The sequence below is a fragment of the Canis lupus genome, chromosome 23, assembly GCF_048164855.1.
Source record: "Canis lupus baileyi chromosome 23, mCanLup2.hap1, whole genome shotgun sequence".
NCBI lineage: Eukaryota > Metazoa > Chordata > Mammalia > Carnivora > Canidae > Canis > Canis lupus.
The window spans coordinates 3,141,033-3,160,339 of NC_132860.1; the positions used below are offsets into that span (position 1 = coordinate 3,141,033).

A 19,307-nucleotide genomic window follows, 5' to 3' on the forward strand; every position below is an offset into this window, starting at 1 on the left:
GGAGACAGCAGAAAAGTAAAGAAAACAACTTTAGGTAGTGATTGGAGCTTTAAAGAAAATAAAATGGAGTAATGTGACAGAAAGAGAATGTGGTAGAGATCTACCTTAGATATGATGTATTACAGCTATTGTTGCATAACAAATGGCCTCCATACTTTGTGGCTTAAACCAATGGCAATTTAAATTTCTCACAATTTCTTGGGTTGACTGGGTCCACCTGGGTAGTTGTCCTCTTCCACATTGTGAGATGTTTTTGCCAATGTGGCTACATTTGTGAGATCTGTTGGCCTGCTACGATCAACAACATTGGCCTCTCACCTTCCCAGGTCTCTCTCCACATGGGCTCCTATGTTTGGGGGTCTAGCCCAGTGCTCCTCACCCCTTGATGGCTAGCCTCCAGGAGTAAGGGTGGAAGTTTTAAAGTTTGAGTCCAGCCTTGGCACAATGTCACTTCCAACAGTCTATTGGTAAAAGCAAGTCACAAGGTCATCAAGATTCAAGACGAGGGAAGTAAATGCCACTTTCTGATGAATGAAGTAGTAAAGAGCTGGGACTAGATCTAATTCATCAGAAGGTAAATGGGACACCTGGGTGGCTCAGTGGTTGAGCATTTGCCTTCAGCTCAGGGAGCGATCCCGGAGTCCCAGGATCAAGTCCTGCATCTGGCTCCCTGCACAGAGCCTGCTTCTCCCTCTGCCTGTGTCTCTGCCTCTCTCATGAATAAATAAATAAAATCATTAAAAAAAAAAAAAGAAGGTAAATGATCACTATTGCTTGATTACAAGTTTTACTAGACTTTAAGTTCTAAGAATACAGTGATAGTATCTATTGTTGCTCACTGTTGCTACACAGGTACCTAACGCTGATACCAAACATGAATGACAATGTCAATAAATGTCAGGAAAGGATGAGGAAGGCAGATGCTTGATTCATGTCACCTCTTCTCTGCCTTGTAATCATCAAAGGCACTACATTATGAATCATAGAAGTTTTTCTCCTTGAACTTTAGTAGGACTTTGATATCCTACTTGACACTGATCCCAGTAGCTTTTACCAATCAAAACTGTTATGTATCATATCACTGTCTACAGGATCCTCAGAGAAGGCTTTAGGGAGATGGAATGAGCTAGACTTGGAAAGATAGAGATGATTTGAAAAGGTTGATAAAAGACCTTCACTGGTCAATAATATTCCTTTAGATGAATTAGAACAAGGTGTCCCTTCTTGGCTGATGAATAAAAAATAAAACAAAACCCAAATAACACAAAAGATAATATTCCCCCTTCTGGCTGGACACATTCCCTTGGGTTGGTGAGCTGACAGGAACGTATGTGGGAATAAAAAGGGGCCCCCGTCTTCTGGCTGACATCCATCTGGTCCAAGGACTATGGCTTGACCTAATGCTTTTATGGGTCACAACTGTGAGAGGGTGTTTGAAGAGGAGCAGTCACAGGGAAACATAAACGAAGGTTATCTTCGAGTCCTTCGTTCTCAATTCTAGAGCTCCCCTTTCTTATAAGCAATGATCTTTCAGGCTGAAGATTCATACCTACAATTCTTTATTTTAGGACCAGTTGATTGTACCCTGTTATCAGCTGGGTTTACAGAGATGACTAGAAAGTACCCAATGATGATTATGATTCCTCCAAGTCAAAACCACCAAGTGAAGAACAAAAGTGCCAATCAACCTTCTGTTTTGTCTGCATCATGCCAAACTATTAGTTAGACTAAATCAACACCTCTCATCCCCTTTAATTGTCTTGCCAGCGTGTAGAGGAAGCCCTAATTAATGGAAAGAACAGAAACCCAGCCTTTTTGTTTGCAGAAGCCAAGGAGATAAAATTAGCCTGTTGATAGATGCTTGCACTTTTTAGCCAGATGTTGGGACATTATAACCATAATACTATATAAAATACACGAATTTGCATGAGAATGCCTGGAATTCTCTCATATATGTTCTAATATATTAGACAAACCTTGGTAATCCACACCTTGCTAAAACTCTATTTCCTTCATGCCTTGAATTCTGTAATAAACTCATTACCTTTGGGAAGGATTTTAGTCTGATATTCAGGATCCTCCCCTGGTCCCACTGTGTCCTGTGTTTTACACATTATAGGTCAATGTTTCTCACATAGTGGGCTAGATAATACTTTGTCATGGGGGTTTTCCTGTGCACTGTAAGATGCTCGTCAGCCTCTTTGGCCTCAACCCCCCCTCTTTGTTTCCCACGTCACACTCTATCCCTCAATGTGTGTGGTTCTTCCACCTTGATAAACTTTTTGTTGGGAAGTGGGGTGGATAATGTGTCAGTGCTGTGTGTTTTCCTTACTACTAAGAGCCAGGAGAGAGATAGAGAAGAAGAAGAAGAAGAAGAAGAAGAAGAAGAAGAAGAAGAAGAAGAAGAAGAAGAAGAAGAAGAAGAAGAAGGAAGAAGAAGAAGAAAGAAGAAGAAGAAGAAGAAGAAGAAGAAGAAGAAGAAGAAGAAGAAGAAGAAGAAGAAAAAAGAAGAAGAAAGAAGAAAGAAGAAGGAGGAGGAGAAGGAGGAGGAGGAGAAGAAGAAAAAGGAGGAGGAGGAGGAGGAAGAAGAGGAGGGGGAGGAGGAGGAGGAGAGGCCAAACAGGCAAGGGATAGGAGAAAGTGTATGGACTGTAGGTATGAATTATTTCAATCTAATGGGACATCATACTAATAGGATAAAGACTGATTGCTCTCTGTCACTTTTCACCTCACGGATTGGTGTAACACCCGTGCCAGACCATATACCAAGCGGGATTCTTTTATTTGATCTTCTTCAAAATCTCTGAGACTTCAGTCATTTACCACAGGTTGCCCTGATAACAGAAGAAGGAGCCGTGATCAATGCAAGTCAGGCTGTTCATCGGTCTCTCCTTCATGCTACACTAAAGTTTATAATGATTTAGGCGATATTATCCTGGAGATAGTTTGCTTTGGTTTCATCTTCCTATTATTGAAAGATGGATCACCTGGGAGAAAAAGCCAATTGAATTCCCATCTCCCCTGTATATTTCCATTCCAGGACTTTCATTTGCTTTTAATGACTTTCTCAGGCTTTCCTCTTGAGAGTGAGACCTTCCAGGGCTGAGCTCAGCCCAAACATGAAACTTTTGGGAAAGGGTTAGGAAAGTCTGTTCAGCTGTTTTTGTAGAAGGGGGAAAAAAAGATATAAAGTACCTTTTCTCCCATTCCCAAAATAACTTAGTGTTTGGGCTTTCAAATTCGCATGTGGTCAGACCTTTATGAGAAAGTCCAGCATTAGTTTAAAAAGGCTTGAATTTAAGACTCTTCCCTCCTTACCCCTTACTGAACAGAGTCCTGAGCATGAAGCACATCAGATGGTTGAAGAGCTTGTGAAAGTATGGCCTGCAGAGAAAGCTCATCAGCTGTGGCCACTTTGGGTTTTCATTTAGGTCTTTCTTCTTCATTTTTCCTTTGGCCTTTTCCTCCACTGGGTGTTCTCCAGGCTTGCTATTCATTCTATAAAACTCCCTCATTAGCATGCGACTAGGGGTTCATTCATTCATCCATTTAAATAGGTTTTCAATTTCTATGAAGTGCCAGATAGGATGCTTGGAGTTTTGTGTGTGTTCTTTCGTTTATGCACGCAAACAGCCCTTGGAGGTGCGCATTGTCATCACCAATTTACATAAAGGGAACCTAGGGTGTGATCAGAAAAAGTAAACTTACCTTTAGACATTAACGTTAGTATAGAACAGATTCAGCCCATAGGTCTATCTGTTTGCAAAGCTCAGGCTTCTAGCCACCATAAATCATGGCTTCCTGTAGAGCTATTGTTCGGTTATTGTTGAAATTACAAAAGGAGGGGTTGGAGGAACTTGGGATATTGAGCCCACCCCAGGGAGCTGCTAGGTCTTTGATTAGCTTGACGTGGAAAAGGGATAAGTGGGGGCTGTGGGTTCCTGAATGACGGAAGCCACATGGGGAGAGGTTTTATTTTATTTTATTTTATTTTATTTTATTTTATTTTATTTTATTTTATTTTATTTTATTTATTTTATTAAATTAATTAATTAATTTTTTAATTGGAGTTCCATTTGCCAACATATAGCATAACACCCAGTGCTCATCCCGCCAAATGACCCCCCTCTCAGGAGAGGTTTTAGATCAAAATACCGAGGGACTTCCTAAGAGTTGGAACTCCCCGACAGAAGAAAGCACTCCTCCAGAGAGAAGGGAGTGCCCCATAATTGGAGGAGGGCGAGCGTGGGCTCCACACTCACTTGGCAAGGCTGCAATATTACAGGAAAGACTCAGGCAGTTGGTGACCCGGTGAATATGGAGCTTGGCCTTCTGAGTTGTGATCCTGTGACACCCTGGCCTCAATACCATGAATTTATCTGACCCAGAACAGATTTCTTTACCTGTTTAGACTTCAGATTCTCCATGTGTGAAGGTTATTTCTAGCTCTGATGTTCTCAGCTCCCAGGGCCAAAACTATATGTAGGGAAATAGTTACAAGTACAGTTTTATTACCCTTTTAACCTGACAGAGGTTAACATAATGTTGGAATCTTGAGTTTCATTCTCAGGTTGGCTGGCTCAATCCCGGAAACTCGAGCCTGGGGTCAAGTTCTCTCTTGCTAATTTCTTCTCATTTTGTTCTCAGTTAAACCCGAAGTTTGTTTTATTTAGCTCCCTAGGTCACTGAGGAAGAACTCTCTCCAAATATTCCTGAACTCCTGATTTAAAGACTTCCTGCTACTTCCAGAATAAGGGTTCCACTAGAGGACAGGATGTACCAGATCAGAAGAGGCTGGTGGTCAGAGAGGAGGCTGTGGCAAGGCTGGAGATCTGGGGGGAGACAACAAAAAGTGCTGGCTTAGGCATCAGGTGATATTCTAGAAGGGGAGCTGAGCGGTTTATAAACAATTCTTGTGAAAAGGTTGTTGTGAGGATTATTCGTGTTAAATATATGTGACATGTTCAGAATAGTGTGTTGGGCCCATGGTAAGTAGTATAAAAATATTGTCTGGGTTTTGTTGGTATTGTCTTGTTTTATTGTTATTACCATTATTATTGCAATTATTATCCTCTGAGTCTAGTCCAATGATTGCACATAGTAGGTACTCAGGAAGTACTTATTGAATGAATAGAAAAATGAATGAATAGCCCCTTTGAAAACCTATTTTTTTTTAAACAATGGTTGAAAGGCAAAGTGGTAGCTGCATATTTTGGTGATGGTGAGGTTTTTACAGAGGAAATGGGAAAGCCCTGTAAACCCTGACATCCTGTTAATATTATGTCGTTATTATGAACTGTCAGTCCAGATTTTTCACTGTGATTCTTTTAATGGTAAAACTCTTGGAAATTAGAGGGTCTATGGAAAATGTGATTTGGGATAAGTATTTATCATTAGTCTGCTCTTTGCCAGTTTCTAAGCCTGAATGAGTTTTTGTTTGAGCCAAACAGTGAAAAATTGTTCTACTTCTGAAGTTTGCCAAGTGACCAAAATACCTCTAATTAGGAAAAAAAAATACTGTTTATTCACCCCCTATATTTATTGCTCAATATATGCACATATTCATGTTCACTGGGCCAACATGTCTGCTTTCATATTGAAGAGGATGTAGATTCAAGTCTCTTCTGGGCATGAGTTGTGGGATCACCATGCCGTCTCCTGAGTCCTTGTTCAGTTGAGCCACAGCCTCTTTGCAGCCTGGCTAGAGGTCGCACAGAAACAGAAGCAGGTGCGTTATACAATTACAAAGCTGCCTTCTTACTTCAGAAAGTCTGCAAAACTACAAATGCTTCGGGTGTTCCCACTGACGCCCACTTATATGTGAGTGAAAACAAGGCTTGGATCATTCCATTCTGTCAGCACTGGCAAGCCCATGAGCTGGAGACTCTAGAGGCCCACCAGGCCGCTGGGGACAGCAAATCACACAGAGAGAGTCTGAAGTTACATAAAGAGACTCATGTCTTCTTCACCCGACTGCTTTCCACGTTGAGATCACCACAGAGGGTCTGGCCTTCAGTCGTATTGGCCTAACAACTGGAGTTTTCCAAGGTGCCCAGAACCAAGTGTATAATCGCTACTCAAAAATATGAGGGATTAATATTCTCATTCTTTCTCACCTGGTAGCCCCATTGCCAAGTTTGGAGAGTTTTCTCACTGTAGCTCCTAGATGCTGAAACTCCCACCTCACCCCCATGCTGGAGGCAAAAAGCAAAGGCACTGCTAACATTTGGCAAGGAAGGGTAAGCAAGGTTGCTAACTTATTTACTGCTGCAGAATTCATTCTCTTGGCCCAAATAGCGAAGAATGCTTGCAGCACAAACCCGTGCACAGGAGCCTCTCTTATATGAATGGGAACAAGCACATCTTTGCCTTCTGAGGTGCCTGCGTAGAACGGGAAGGAAGGTCAATACTGGTTCATGGGACCTTAGAATGTCTAAGGCTTATCTGAAATACTTTTTCTAAAAGCAAAATGAAATACTTTTTCTTTTCTTTTTTTAAATTTCAACCTTCTTAAAAGACTGTCCCTTCTCAAAGAGGTTCTTCAATGAGCTACAGTACACATGGTCAGCGTGGGACTTGGCGCTTTCTTCTTACTTCTACTCAGGATTATAGTAACTCTTTTCCATACATGGGTTTATCAAATCCTCACAAAAACCGTGCAAACTATGTATCATAATCCCCATGGCACAGCGGGAAGAAGTGAGGCTCCCAGAAGTTACACAACTTGCTTAGGTCCTGCAGTTAATACATTGCAGAGGCATTATGGAAAACAGAGGGTTTTTTGCCTCTACTTCCCATGCTCCTAACAGTAAGAAGAGAGGCAGCAAGAAGGAGGAAACAGGAAAGAGCTTGGTCAAGGCAAGGGGAGGGGTGGGGAAACCAGGGCAGGAGAAAACTGACACTTGAGGGGTAGGCAAAAATATAATTCAGAGCAAAGCGAATCCACTAGGTTTTCTGCTCTTTATAATTTAATTTGTAGTAGAATCATGTGGAAAATGTTAGTGGTTGACTCGGTGGGACTGCCAGCAAAGCATACATTTTGAAAGTTGAGTGGAGCACCCGCAGTTGCTTGGTCTTGGAATGAACACTGGGTAAAGATCAAAGCAAGAGAAGACGTTCAGGAAACACATTTCTTTAACTGCCTGCAGGAGGAAACTTTTTACAACTGGAAAATGTACGCCATTACTGCCAACCTTGGAGCATGGAGGCTTTACCTCATTAATCATACCTGTCAGGTTCCTCTCTGTAAACAGCAAGCTGTTGACATGCAAAATATCTTCTGGTGGGATTTTTTTTTTTTTTTTGGTTTCATATTGATGGGGAGGGAAGGGGGATAGCAAAAAATGGTGCAGTGTACAAGACTTCTGAGAAAATGCTTCTTAGAGTCAAAGTAAGATGCTCTCTGTCTTCACCGAATATATGCAATGCAAAATTCTGAAGTCATCAGAAAGCCTCAAGAGAGAAGTTTTACCTTTAGATACAGCTTCTCTACTTAAAGCTCTTGTGAGGAAAAATGCAGAAATACAGTGATGCTGCTTGAGAGCATTAATGAAGGGAAGATTGATATCTAAGCTTTTGTACAATCACAGCTATTTTTGTGCACTAGCCAACCATGTGAGGCATTCCTGTGGTTGAGTGCAAATCTCCACCTTCAGAGGGGTGTCATTCCAGCCCATCAAGGAGGTTAGACAGAGCTTGGGCTGGTGTGCCCGAGGTGGGGTCGGCTGGGGTCCATATATTTCCTGGTGTAGTCAGGAAAGCAGCTGAATTCCATTCATACATATCCAACCACCTTGGTGGGGGAGGGGAAGGTGGTCAAGAATCTGAGGGAGGCGGTGCTGTCAAATCGAAAATTGGAGGAAGAGAAGAAATGGAGCCAAGAGTGAAGGAATTGGATCAACAAATGAGAAGATTGGGAAGAATGACACACATTCTTCTGGGACAAAAGCAGCAATGGGATGTGTAGAAGATGGGGGTCCCTTCCTGCCACCTTCACCACTACCTACCTTGAACAAACCTCCATCATCTCTCATCAGCACCACCTGGCAGCCACCCAACCAAGTGGCCTTCCTGCTTCCACTCTTACTTCCCTACAGATAATCTTTCCCAGAGTGTCTTTTTTGGGTAAATCAGATCATATCACTCCTGTCCTGAGACCTCCAGTGGATTGAAATTCAACTGGCATTTAGATCATTGAAATTCGAATAATATCCAAATATTATTCATTAGTACTCAAATATACTACTTACATATATGATCTAAAATATATCAATTAGTATCCAAAAATATCCTCTCCTTAGATCTCCAGTGCATTAAAATTAGAATAAAATTCAAATTTCTTATGCTGTCCATCTAGTTCCTAGATCACCTAGCCCAGATCTCCTCTCTGACTTCAAGTTCTCTAATTGTTTCTTTGATTTGCTCTGCTGCAGTCCCCGCCCCTTTCAAACATAAAAACTTTCTCTGCCTGGAGGACTTTGTACTTGCTATTCTTTTACCAGGAACGCTTTTTACTCTGACATTTATATCCTTGGTCTTCTACTCGAGATTTAATGCTCCATTCTAATATCGGTTATTTACTCAGAGAGGTCTTTCTTAACCATCTTAACTAAAATAGGACATATCACTGCCTAACATCCCATTATATATATATAATACATATATATTTAAATTTATTTGTTATCACTGCACTAGAGGACTCCTAATGCTTCCTTAAACTTGCATATTTCAATATAAGATGGAGGAGAGCATGGATTTGTCTGATTGCTGTACCCTGAACAGTGCCTGCTCCTTAGTAGGCATTCAATGACTGTAGTTTGTTCCAACTTTCGCATTCAGGCTGCCGAAGCAAGCACTCGATGAGATGAGTGTGTTTTGAATGGATAAAGCGATGCGGGAAAGGCAGATCTGTAACGTGGGTGGGGTGGTGCCCGGACAGGGAATCTTTACGTCTACCTTCAGTCTTGACTGAATAACTTTTCTAGATGCGAACGTTGGGCTCCCATCACCAAATGCTGAACACCACGAACTGTCCCGGCCAGTTCAGCATCAATGCGCATGTGTTGTCAGCTGTGATAGTACAGGTGAAAGTGCTTGGAAAATACAAGGTTTTGCAAGAAGCCAGTTGCTCTTGGGCAAAGAATCACAGAGCAACACACGCACGTGTAAGGAGATACTTCGCCCAACATAAAACCAAGCAGAGAAATAAGTTCTGTGAGAGAGATAGGGTTTGGATTTTTTCAATTAAGGAGATCATTAAGGAAAATGTTCATTTCATAGGCCATTTAGAATAGGAAGGGAATTGAGAAATCATGTGTCTCATCTCCCGCCTTCAGAGAGAAAAAGCATCATTAGCGGTTAGTAGGGTAGTAGAGGACTCAGACTGCCTGCACTGGGAATCTCGACCCCATTCCTGTCTGGCTGTGAGACCTTGGGTAAGTCTCTTAACCTCTTTGTGCCTCGGTCTCCTTTTCCAAAAAGTTCAGAGAATAAAACATCTTCCTGAAATATGACTCTGCGAGGATTATGTAAGATAATGCACCAAAAACACTCGAGCAGTGCCTGTTTAATAAATATTGGCTATTAGCTTCATTTTGCAAACAAAGTGCTGGAATTTCAGAACACTTAAGAGATTTGTTCAAAGCTGCACAGCTAGCACATGGTTGGGCAATATCTAGAACCCAGAACCTCTGCCTCCTGAAGTCTTGCAGGGGAGATTTAAGGTGTTTCAAAGATCTACGCTATTGAGCATATTTAATACCCGAGGTAGACATATGCTGCAGAACAGTGTGTTACTAGGGTGCTAGTAAAGCCACAATGGCATTTATATTTCACAACCAATTATTATTTCTTATCAAGAAGATTCTAATAATCCTCCTCTGAAAAACGTCCCAAGGAAATGTGAGCACGCTACCTATTTAGGGTGACTTCCTATCTTTAGTGGTTTTCAAGGACATTTTTATTACTTGCTAAAATGGTTTATAACTAAGTTTCGAGGCTTCGCTCAGAAAGCGTTGAGCCTATTTCCTTAGCAGAGTTATTTATAAACAAGAGTTTAAAAGGCAATGCGAAGTATGTGAGCTATGGAACAGCCTCTCCGTGCTGCCTTTCGTCACACACCTCCACCGGCAGGCTTTTGTGGCCTTGGCCGATGCAGAGGCTAGCCTCATCTGGTGTCCTTTATCGACAGACGCGAGATAGACAGATACCCATGGAATGTCTCAAAGTAGGTATACGGAAAATTTCACGTGATCGGACTGGGAGAGTGGGGAGTCGTGGTATTTATCAATGCATCACACAGAAAGTTTCAAAATTCTGTAAACACAGGAGCCATTCACCTTCGGCCACAGGTCAGACACCTGAACTGCTGTAAGATGCCGGTTGACTGGCCTACAGGGACAACGTTTGCAGTAGAGAGCTGGTGGTCCCAGTGGACCCCTACCCTCCACATTCTTCTTTTATTTGATCTATACTCCGCTAGATAACCATCAGTTTAAAAAGTGAAAGTATAGAAGACATCACACAGTTTGCACCTTGTGGCAATTACCTTGGCTTTCTGGGCCTCAGTTACCAAACTAACGATAATAATAACTAACATTTATTGAGGATTCACTCTGTGTCAGGTACTGTTCAAAGCACTTGGCATTGAATAATTCCTTTTCTTTCTTTTTTTAAGATTTTATTTATTCATGAGAGACACACAGAGAGAGGCAGAGACACAGGCAGAGGCAGAAGCAGGCTCCATGCTGGGAGCCCGACGCAGGACTCGATCCCAGGACCCCGGGGTCACACCCTGAGCCCAAGGCAGATGCTCAACCACTGAGCCCCCCTGGGGCCACAGATTAATTCCTTTTCTATGCTACTTTCCTTACACAGCTTGTTGCTAGAATTAAGGGAAGTAATTCAGGCAAAGTTCTTAGCACAGGCCCTGAGCTCTCAAAAAATTTAGCTATTTTCTTGTTGTTACAACTAACTAGAAATTATAACAATAACAAAAATGCCTTCTACTCAGATAAAACTTCAAGAGGCTTTTTAAAACGTTTAGTTGGGTTAAGTCCCAAAGGCTTGGTGATATCCCAGAAGCACCCACAACCTAACTCAGCACCAGACACATGTTAAGTGATTGATTAATATTTATAAAAATAATAAATACCCTAGATTGTATGGACATTTTGGTAAGATTTCTCAGGGAAGAAAGTATGTAGCTTTCTTCAGATTCTCAAAATATTATTTCATGGTCTGAGAAATCAAGAAGCACTCCTGAAAAGAAGTTGTCACCTGGCCAGTAAGGAAGTCCTAATAAGCATAACAAGGAAGTGGGGAGGAAGGATCCAGTGGAGCTGGCTCCCCACCATGAGAGGATTTGGAAAAGCCTGTGGATGCCGGCCTCTGGGCCTCTGGGCCTCTGGGTCTGTGTCCAGGACGGCTCACCGCCACCCCCACCCCCCAAACTGGGAGATTCTCATTTACCGTCTACGGCCATTTCCAGGAGACCCTGTGGGATTACTGGCTGTACGTCTAGCCTCCAACGGATGATTCAATGTCAGATCATTTCGTTCTGGTTTTGCAGGAATCATAGAATGTTCGCGCTGGAAAGAACCTCATACATAATCTGTTTCAGGGTTTTCAGATCTGTAGCAGATGTGCCACTGCTTCTCTTTCTGCACCCACGGGAGGCCTCTCTGACTGCGGACACACTCTTTGCATCCCTGCCTTTAGGCCCTTAGCATAATCGTGCAGCTCAGCGGGCACCGATTGATTGAAATCAGAGGCACAGGGCAGCCGGTTCTCCAGCCGCATCCTGTGCTCAGTATTCTCCTACTACCGAGGGGAAAACTGGAGAGACGGCATTTGACATGTCCACGGGTTGGACGTGAGTCCTGTGAAGTGAGTGACAGGAAAGGTTTGAGTTATTTTTTTTTTTTTTTTTTGGTTTGAGTTATTAAGTGTTGTGACTCCCAGCTACAGTCATTTAAGCGCCAAACACTGTCTCCTTTGCCTCTGCGGGTTTCCCCTCATCGTTCATAGGCTACAGACGGAAACCCTGTCCAACCTTCTCCTCGCAGCCCAGGATAGGGGCAGCTAAAAACAGGCTCCTGAGGGATGCAAAGAGCCTACAAATGATTATTCTAAGTATTATTCCATGTGTTGTTCTTTTCTCTTTTAAACAATGAGGGAGCTATGCAAAGGTTCGGGCCCCAGCATCCTTGCAAGGAGCAATGTGGGAAAGTTCTGTACTTAAATCTAAGAGACCCGGAGCTGTTACAACACGTTGTCAGTCACTTTCTGGGCCTCAGTTTCCCCTACAGTAATAGGAGGATATTAGGGACACATCATAGGGGCAGAAAACGGGATTCTTTGTGTATGAGAGAGAAAAGATGGCTCACCGTCGAAGGGGAGATTATGAACATTTATTTATTTTGCTCTGTGTGTGCGCACATATGTGTGTGTTTGTGTGAAAGGAAAGCATATTCAAGGCGAGAGGGAGGGGCTAGGGACAGACATGAAATAAAGTGCATTTCCACCTTTTAAAGGCATAAATAACATAGGCCTGGTTTCAAAATTATGAAGCCTCGTTAGAGCTCCTACAAGCAAGAATGGAACCCTCCCTCTGCATTAGAGGGAATATAACTTATGAGCCTTGTCATAAACTTTTCCAGGTGCTTCTCTGGGAAAAACGGGGGGGGGGGGGGTGGGGGGAATGGAGCTTTGAAGCAGTCCAGCAGAGATCAGCTTCTCGCAGGACCTAGATGTTTTTCTTTCGAGTCTGGTAAGGGTGGCCAGGGAAGAGAGGGTGGCTCAGTGGGTAGCCACCCGCCATACACTCTGAGGCAACTGGCTTAAATCCCACCCTTCTGGTGCCTCGTGCACTGCGCCCCTGTCTGCAATAGGAAAGTCACGGATATCAATTAGAAAATAAGCCAGTCTTACACGAGAACATATTTATTGGCTGAATAATAAAACTTAGCTCAGGAGTTACTAGGATGAGAATCCCCCCTTCTCGGAGTACAGGTTTCCCATAAGCACACAGAAGCGAAGCCCCCAACGCAGGCCCGGTGCATGGGTGACCCAGGCCTCGGGGTGTGTTCAAACGAGCTATCTACTTGTCTCCCTAACGGGCTGCGGCTCTGAGGGCGCAGGATACAGCGAGCGGCAGGCGGCGGGCCCTGCGCCACCTGCGCCCACCCGCAGCCACCTGCGCCCGCCTGCGCACCTGCGCCACCTGCGCCACCCCAGCGCCGGGCCTTCCACGTGGCCACGTGAGCTTACGCGCACCCAGGCACCCGGGGCGTCTCCGCTGCGAAGGGCGCATAGAGTTTGCAGGCGATGCGCCTACGAAAGCCCCCAGAGTTAAAGCCCAGCAACCCCAGAAAGCCCCCACACTAGACACAGAACCTTGGAGACCCTGGTTAATAAATAAGAGAGCCGAGGAGAAGGCGAGGCGGCGGGGCGGGGCGCCCGGGAAAGGGCCCGGGGCGCGGGGAGCGGGAGGGCGGGAGGCGAGGCTGCCCTGCGCGCCGCGGGGTCCAGGGCGGGGGACGGGGTGGGGGTCGGGCGCTCCCCGCTGCATCACCCGTGTCCTCGGGTGCGTGGCTGCGACGGGTGCGTCTGCGGAGCCCCGGGCCCTGGGGGGAGGGGGGTGGAGCCGCTCCCCGCTGCATCACCCGTGTCCTCGGGTGCGTGGCTGCGACAGGTGCGTCTGCGGAGTCCTGGGCCCTGGGGGGGGAGCCGCTCCCCGCTCCATCACCCATGTCCTCGGGGACGTGGCTGCGACAGGTGCGTCTGCGGAGCCCCGGACCCTTGGGGGGAGGGGGGTGGAGCCGCTCCCCGCTGCATCACCCGTGTCCTCGGGTGCGTGGCTGCGACAGGTGCGTCTGCGGAGCCCCAGGCCCTGGGGGTGGAGCCGTTCCCCGCTGCATCACCCGTGTCCTCGGGTTTGTGGCTGCGACAGGTGCATCTGCGGAGTCCCGGGCCCTGGGGGGGGAGCCGCTCCCCGCTGCATCACCCGTGTCCTCGGGTTTGTGGCTGCGACAGGTGCGTCTGCGGAGCCCCGGGCCCTGGGGGTGGAGCCGCTCCCCGCTGCATCACCCGTGTCCTCGGGGACGTGGCTGCGACAGGTGCGTCTGCGGAGCCCCGGGCCCTGGGAGGGGGGGAGCTTCCCGCGTCCTCGGCGCCCCGGGTCCGCGCAGGAGCGCGCCCGCCCCCGACGGAGCAGGTCCCGGGGTGGGGGTGGGTGGGGTCGGGGCGGGGGTCGGGGTGGGGGGGAGCGCCCCCGCGGCCGCCCGCACCTAGGCCTTCAGGTGCTCGTTCTTCAGCCGCCCGAGCCGGGTGCCGTGGCTGCGCACGGTGAGCGCCAGCAGCTCGTACCTGTCGCCGAGCCCCGCGGCCACGGCGAGCGTGTCCTTGAGCAGGGCGGCCGTGCGGCGCAGCATGCCCAGGAAGTCGTCGCCCAGCCTGCCGTCGGGCCGCCCCGCCTGCTCCTGGCCCTGCCGGAACTTGCTCTCCAGCTCGGCGAGCGAGCGGTCCGAGAGCGAGTAGGCGTCGCCGATCTGGTGCGACTCGCGCCGCAGGTACTTGCCGTAGCTCTCCTCGCCGTCCAGGTCGTACGAGATGCTCTTGCTGAGGCCCTCCAGCACGCGGCCCGCGTCCTCCACCTGGCGGCCCAGCACCGTGAACTCGTCGCGGAGGCTGAGGCTCAGCGCCCCGCGGCCCGGGCCCGCGTCCCCGGGAGGGCAGCGCCGGCGCTCGCTCACGCGGAACAGCAGCTGGCACTTCTCGGGGTCGTCGTTCTCCTCGTAGTCCCCGTCGGGCACGAAGTAGTGGTGCAGGGTGCCGTTGGACATCTCGGGGTACAGCGGGCCGTCGAAGTAGCCGCCGCACAGGTGCCAGAGGACGCCCACCCAGAGGAGCCCCAGGGCGCGCATCCTGCCGGGCCGCGAGGATGCTCGGCGCGCGGAGCTCGGGGCCCCGGAGTCAGCGCCGCCCCGGGACGGCGGCCGCCGCGGTCCCCGCCGGCTGGCTGCGCCCTGGCCCCCCCGCCCCAGCCGGCCTCATGTGGCTGAGCCCGGGCGCCTGGGTCGCGCGGCCCCGCGGCGCGGGAGGCGCCCGGCTCCGCGCCTCTAGCCGCGTCCCTAACCGCGTCCCTAACCGCGTCCCTAACCGCGGCTCCAACCGCGTCCCTCTGCGCGCCCCTGCGCCTGCGCGTCCGCTCGGGGCTGGAGCTGAGCCTGCTCTTCCCCGGGCGGCGGCGGGGATGCGGGCAGGAGGCGGGACCCCTCCTCCAGGGCTCTGCAGCACCCCCGCCCCGGCTCCCTGCCCCTCTCTATCTCTGGGAGGTCCCCCCTCGCTCCTGAGAGATGGAGCCTCCGGCTGCACAGGAAGGCTCTAGTCTTCTGATAGGACCTCAACCTCTGCACTGGGTGGGAATGTGGAGCTTTTCCTTTGGCTAATGATATCCCGAGGATCTCTCCGCTCTCGAATTACAGCTGGTTTCGTCACTTGGAAGCCAGGGAACAAGTTTGGAAAGAAACCTCTCGCCAGGTCTCTGTTATTAAAGGTACAGAATCTTTTTTTTTTTTTTTTGGAAGACTGGAAGGGAAAATAGAATTTAAATAGAATGAGAAAATAGAAACTTAAAAATAGAAAATAGAATTTAAAGCAGAGAATGAGAACACGGTAAATAGAATTCCAACAGGAAGACTGATTTGCTATTAATGGATGAGGCGGGGGAGAAGGGGGGTGACCCCGGAGAAATTCTACTTCTCATTTTATGTAAGGACCGGTCAGGTTGGATTCGTTAAGGGTTTCTATTTTTATTTATTTATTTATTTATTTATTTTTTTATGATAGTCACACAGAGAGAGAGAGAGGCAGAGACATAGGCAGAGGGAGAAGCAGGCTCCATGCACCGGGAGCCCGACGTGGGATTTGATCCTGGGTCTCCAGGATCGCGCCCTGGCCCAAAGGCAGGCGCCAAACTGCTGCGCCACCCAGGGATCCCAGGGTTTCTATTTTTATCATGAAAATGTTGGTGACTTTGAAGGCAAGTTTGCAAGGTTGTGTGGAAATGCTCACTTAGTTAAAAGTCTCAATAGCAATACTTTGGAAGCAACAAAATATAGAAAACTGAGTGATGCACGGTTGCCAGTATGTACAGGAACACAGGCTGAAACGAAAGTTTGCCTATTTATTTTATTTATTTATCGCCAATTTAATAAGTAAGTTGACAACGGAGATAACTGTTGCATCCTGTGCAACCCCATCCACGCTAAGCGTCCGCAATGCAGCTTTAGCCGGACGCCTTTGCGGCTACTGCCTCTCTAGAGATGCCTTTGGAAGAGCGTAGGCCTGGCACTGTCATGTCCATTTTCCAGGTGGAGAAACTGAGGGACGTGATGGGAAACAAATTGTTCGTAGTCGCAGAGTCAGACTGCAGTGCAGCCAGCACCAGGGCCTTTTCATTTAACCTAGAAAAACAAGGTATTTTTTGTGTCAGCAGGCCATATTAGTTTCTGACCTATGACTTAGTGGCGAACTGCCCAGCAGGCTAAGTCGTGTTAATGAGGACAAGCTATTGAGCATCTACTCTATGCAAGAGTCTATTTTAGATACTGCTAACAGAGCCGTGGGCGGAAAATATATAAACAAACACTTGCCCTCTTGAAGCTTATATTCGAAAATTAAATGACTGTAAATAAAGAAGATAGACTGCACGTTGACAGCGATGGGGTTGGAGAAAAGACAGGGAAAGGATGGGGAAGTGAAGGCGGCGTTCCTCTTTTTGTAGTTATTTCCCGTCTGCCTTGGAATGTGGCTGAAATACTCATGTGAGCGGCCTGTGTTAGCACTTACCTTCCTGTCCACGTCATAAGGGACTGGTGTCATTCAGAGCTTCAGTGCCCTGCAGTTCTGGGACTGTCGTGCTTGTTTCCGTCACTTTCTGACATAAACAACCTAGACGCCTGAATAGACAAATGAGAAGTCTGGTTAAGTTACTGGATTTTTTGTCACTGCGGTGCCACAGGCATAGATTTTTTGAGACACGTTGACTGCACATTTTGATTCTTACCCAGATATTTGGCATCGTGAAAACAATGACAAAAGGAGTTTTCTTAGCGACTAACGCTAACCAAAAACACCATGACTTATTTTACTGCATTCCAGCAGGAAACTACCACCTTCTCCATCGGAGAGACTGGACTGTTGGACTCAAGAGCCGTATGACTTCATTCTTTTTTTTTTTCCTGGGACATTCACAAATGACAACAGATGGATTCAACTTGGTTGCTTGGCCAAAGAAAGGAAGAAGAATTTACTCGGATTCACTCCACTTCTTGCACAATCCTTCCCTGGCTTACTAACCAATTCAATTAAGCAAACCTAAATTAAGCACATATTACTACGAGTCCCCCACTCCGTGCACGTGTTAAGTTAGCTATAGATGCAAAGATGCGCAGCAAGAAGTTTCAGCCTACAAAGAGTTTGCTCGCAGGTTAAAGAGTCAGGCATATATACACAAATAATCATGATGAGAATGGCTAAGAGTATTTATTTTTTCCTACAATTACCCCATCTAAATATATAAACTCCATGTCATGTATCAGGAAGGCATCACTCTGGTACAAGTAACTGAAAGTCTAATTCAATCACACTAAAGTGAAAAAGGAATTCACTGACTTACAGAAAGTCTGTAATTAGATTTTCAGTCTATGCCTGGTCCAGAATCTAGTTTCCCTCTCGCCATTTTTTTTTTTTTTTTATTCTACTTCCTCAGCTTAAATTCATTCTTGGGTAGTTCTTTTCATTGGAGGTTCCAGGACAGCTCCCAGTGTCTCCTGGGGCTACGAACTTCCTTGTTCAGATATAATAGGAATGAGGGGTTATGCATGGCAGGTCCTGCCAATCAACCTCAGTAGCCTTGTTGGTTTGATGGGACTCATTAATTCATCCTTGAACCAGGCTGACTGTAGTCAGGAGTTTGGGATTGGCCACTGGGCTTAAGACAATAAGGGCCCGGGTCAGTAGCTAAAGGCAAGGTACCATGAAAACTACATGGATGAAGAGTTGAAGGTCTTATTTAGGAAGGGGGTAGTATGAGAATGGATTCTGGGGAAGTAGCTACAAATATTTCCCCTACCCCGTGCATTTATCTTTACCAACCACTTTTGAAAGACACCAGCACTCGTTTGTAGTTGTGTGCCTTCAAGTATTTAACAGCCAGCTGTATGCTCTTTGTAGCATTTGCTGATTTCCATGGTGTGAATACACTCACCATGCCTGGGTCACTGAATGCACAGTCAGGAGAAAGTGTGCAATGGCACACCATTACATAGCATTTCCATCATATGGGTCCGTTAGATCCAGGTAACCCCTAAAGCATAGAAAATAGTAAAATAATTACAAAGTGGTGAGTTTTATATATGCATTCCTTTAATTGTAATATAATTTATTTAACTACAAGTTTAAATAACAGAATTTTCAATAATGACTGTGTTTAACAACTGACTTGCAAAATTCCCAAAAACCTAACCATTGGCTCTCATGAGCCAGTGCTAGTCAGCTCCAGCACACCATGGCCTTTTGCACTGTTGCTTCATCTTGTTCATTTTTAAAAGTTGCTTATTATAAGGGTGCCCCCATATGTGCCCAATCCCATCTTGGGCTGGTCTCCTAGAGTCAGAGTTAAAGTGGGCTTCTAAGGATTGGCCTGAAGTAAATGCAGCCAGAGGAAATATCCAAACCCAGACATGCAAGAGAGAGGACTTGGAAGAGTAAACTCGAGAAGTACCATCTGCTGATAGGGACGATAGTTGAGTCTAGGGCTGAAAACTAGAGATGAAGTCAAAGGGCAGGAAGTGGGTAAATTTAAGAGTAAAGGAGGACCCCAGGGCAGTGGCCAGAGTCATGGAAGTAGGTAAGCGCTGTCATCCAGTACCAGCTGCTGATTTGCGATCCTCACCATGTGATGCAGCAGGGTTGGCTAGCTCACAGCTTGTGTATCCTTCCTTCTTTTCAGTGAACTTTAAACTCGTGTTCCTTTGGTCCAGTTACCACTTCAGAGAAAGAAGCAGGAAATCAGGCTGGGACCATCGCTAAAGACCTCTAAGACTTCTTAAGCTCCACGATGTCCCCCTGCCAAAGAGCTTGGTGATCCCCTGACCATTTCTGATTATGATACTAGTGGAATTTTTATAGAAAAGAGGCTTGTATGAGATGAGGTCCCACTATGAGGTCTGGAAACCCAAAACGTGTCTCTGGGAAGTGGAAGCTCTCACTCTCAACAGCTCTCCTCTCCCAAACCATCAGTC

General features: G+C 46.6%; 1 protein-coding gene and 1 long non-coding RNA gene across 2 annotated transcripts; both read right to left on the reverse strand.

Moving 5' to 3' along the window:
• Nucleotides 1-12,926: 12,926 nt before the first annotated feature.
• Nucleotides 12,927-15,498, reverse strand: FIBIN (fin bud initiation factor homolog). The gene has a single exon (XM_072793736.1). The coding sequence runs from the start codon at nt 14,922-14,924 to the stop codon at nt 14,289-14,291; it is 636 nt and encodes a 211-aa protein (XP_072649837.1). The 5' UTR covers nt 14,925-15,498; the 3' UTR covers nt 12,927-14,288.
• A 679-nt stretch (nt 15,499-16,177) lies between these two features.
• Nucleotides 16,178-17,236, reverse strand: LOC140614643 (uncharacterized). The gene is made up of 3 exons (XR_012015436.1): nt 17,069-17,236; nt 16,852-16,961; nt 16,178-16,466 (listed from the first exon to the last, which is right to left on the reverse strand). It is a non-coding gene; the product is annotated as an uncharacterized lncRNA (long non-coding RNA).
• Between the last annotated feature and the right edge of the window lie 2,071 nt (nt 17,237-19,307).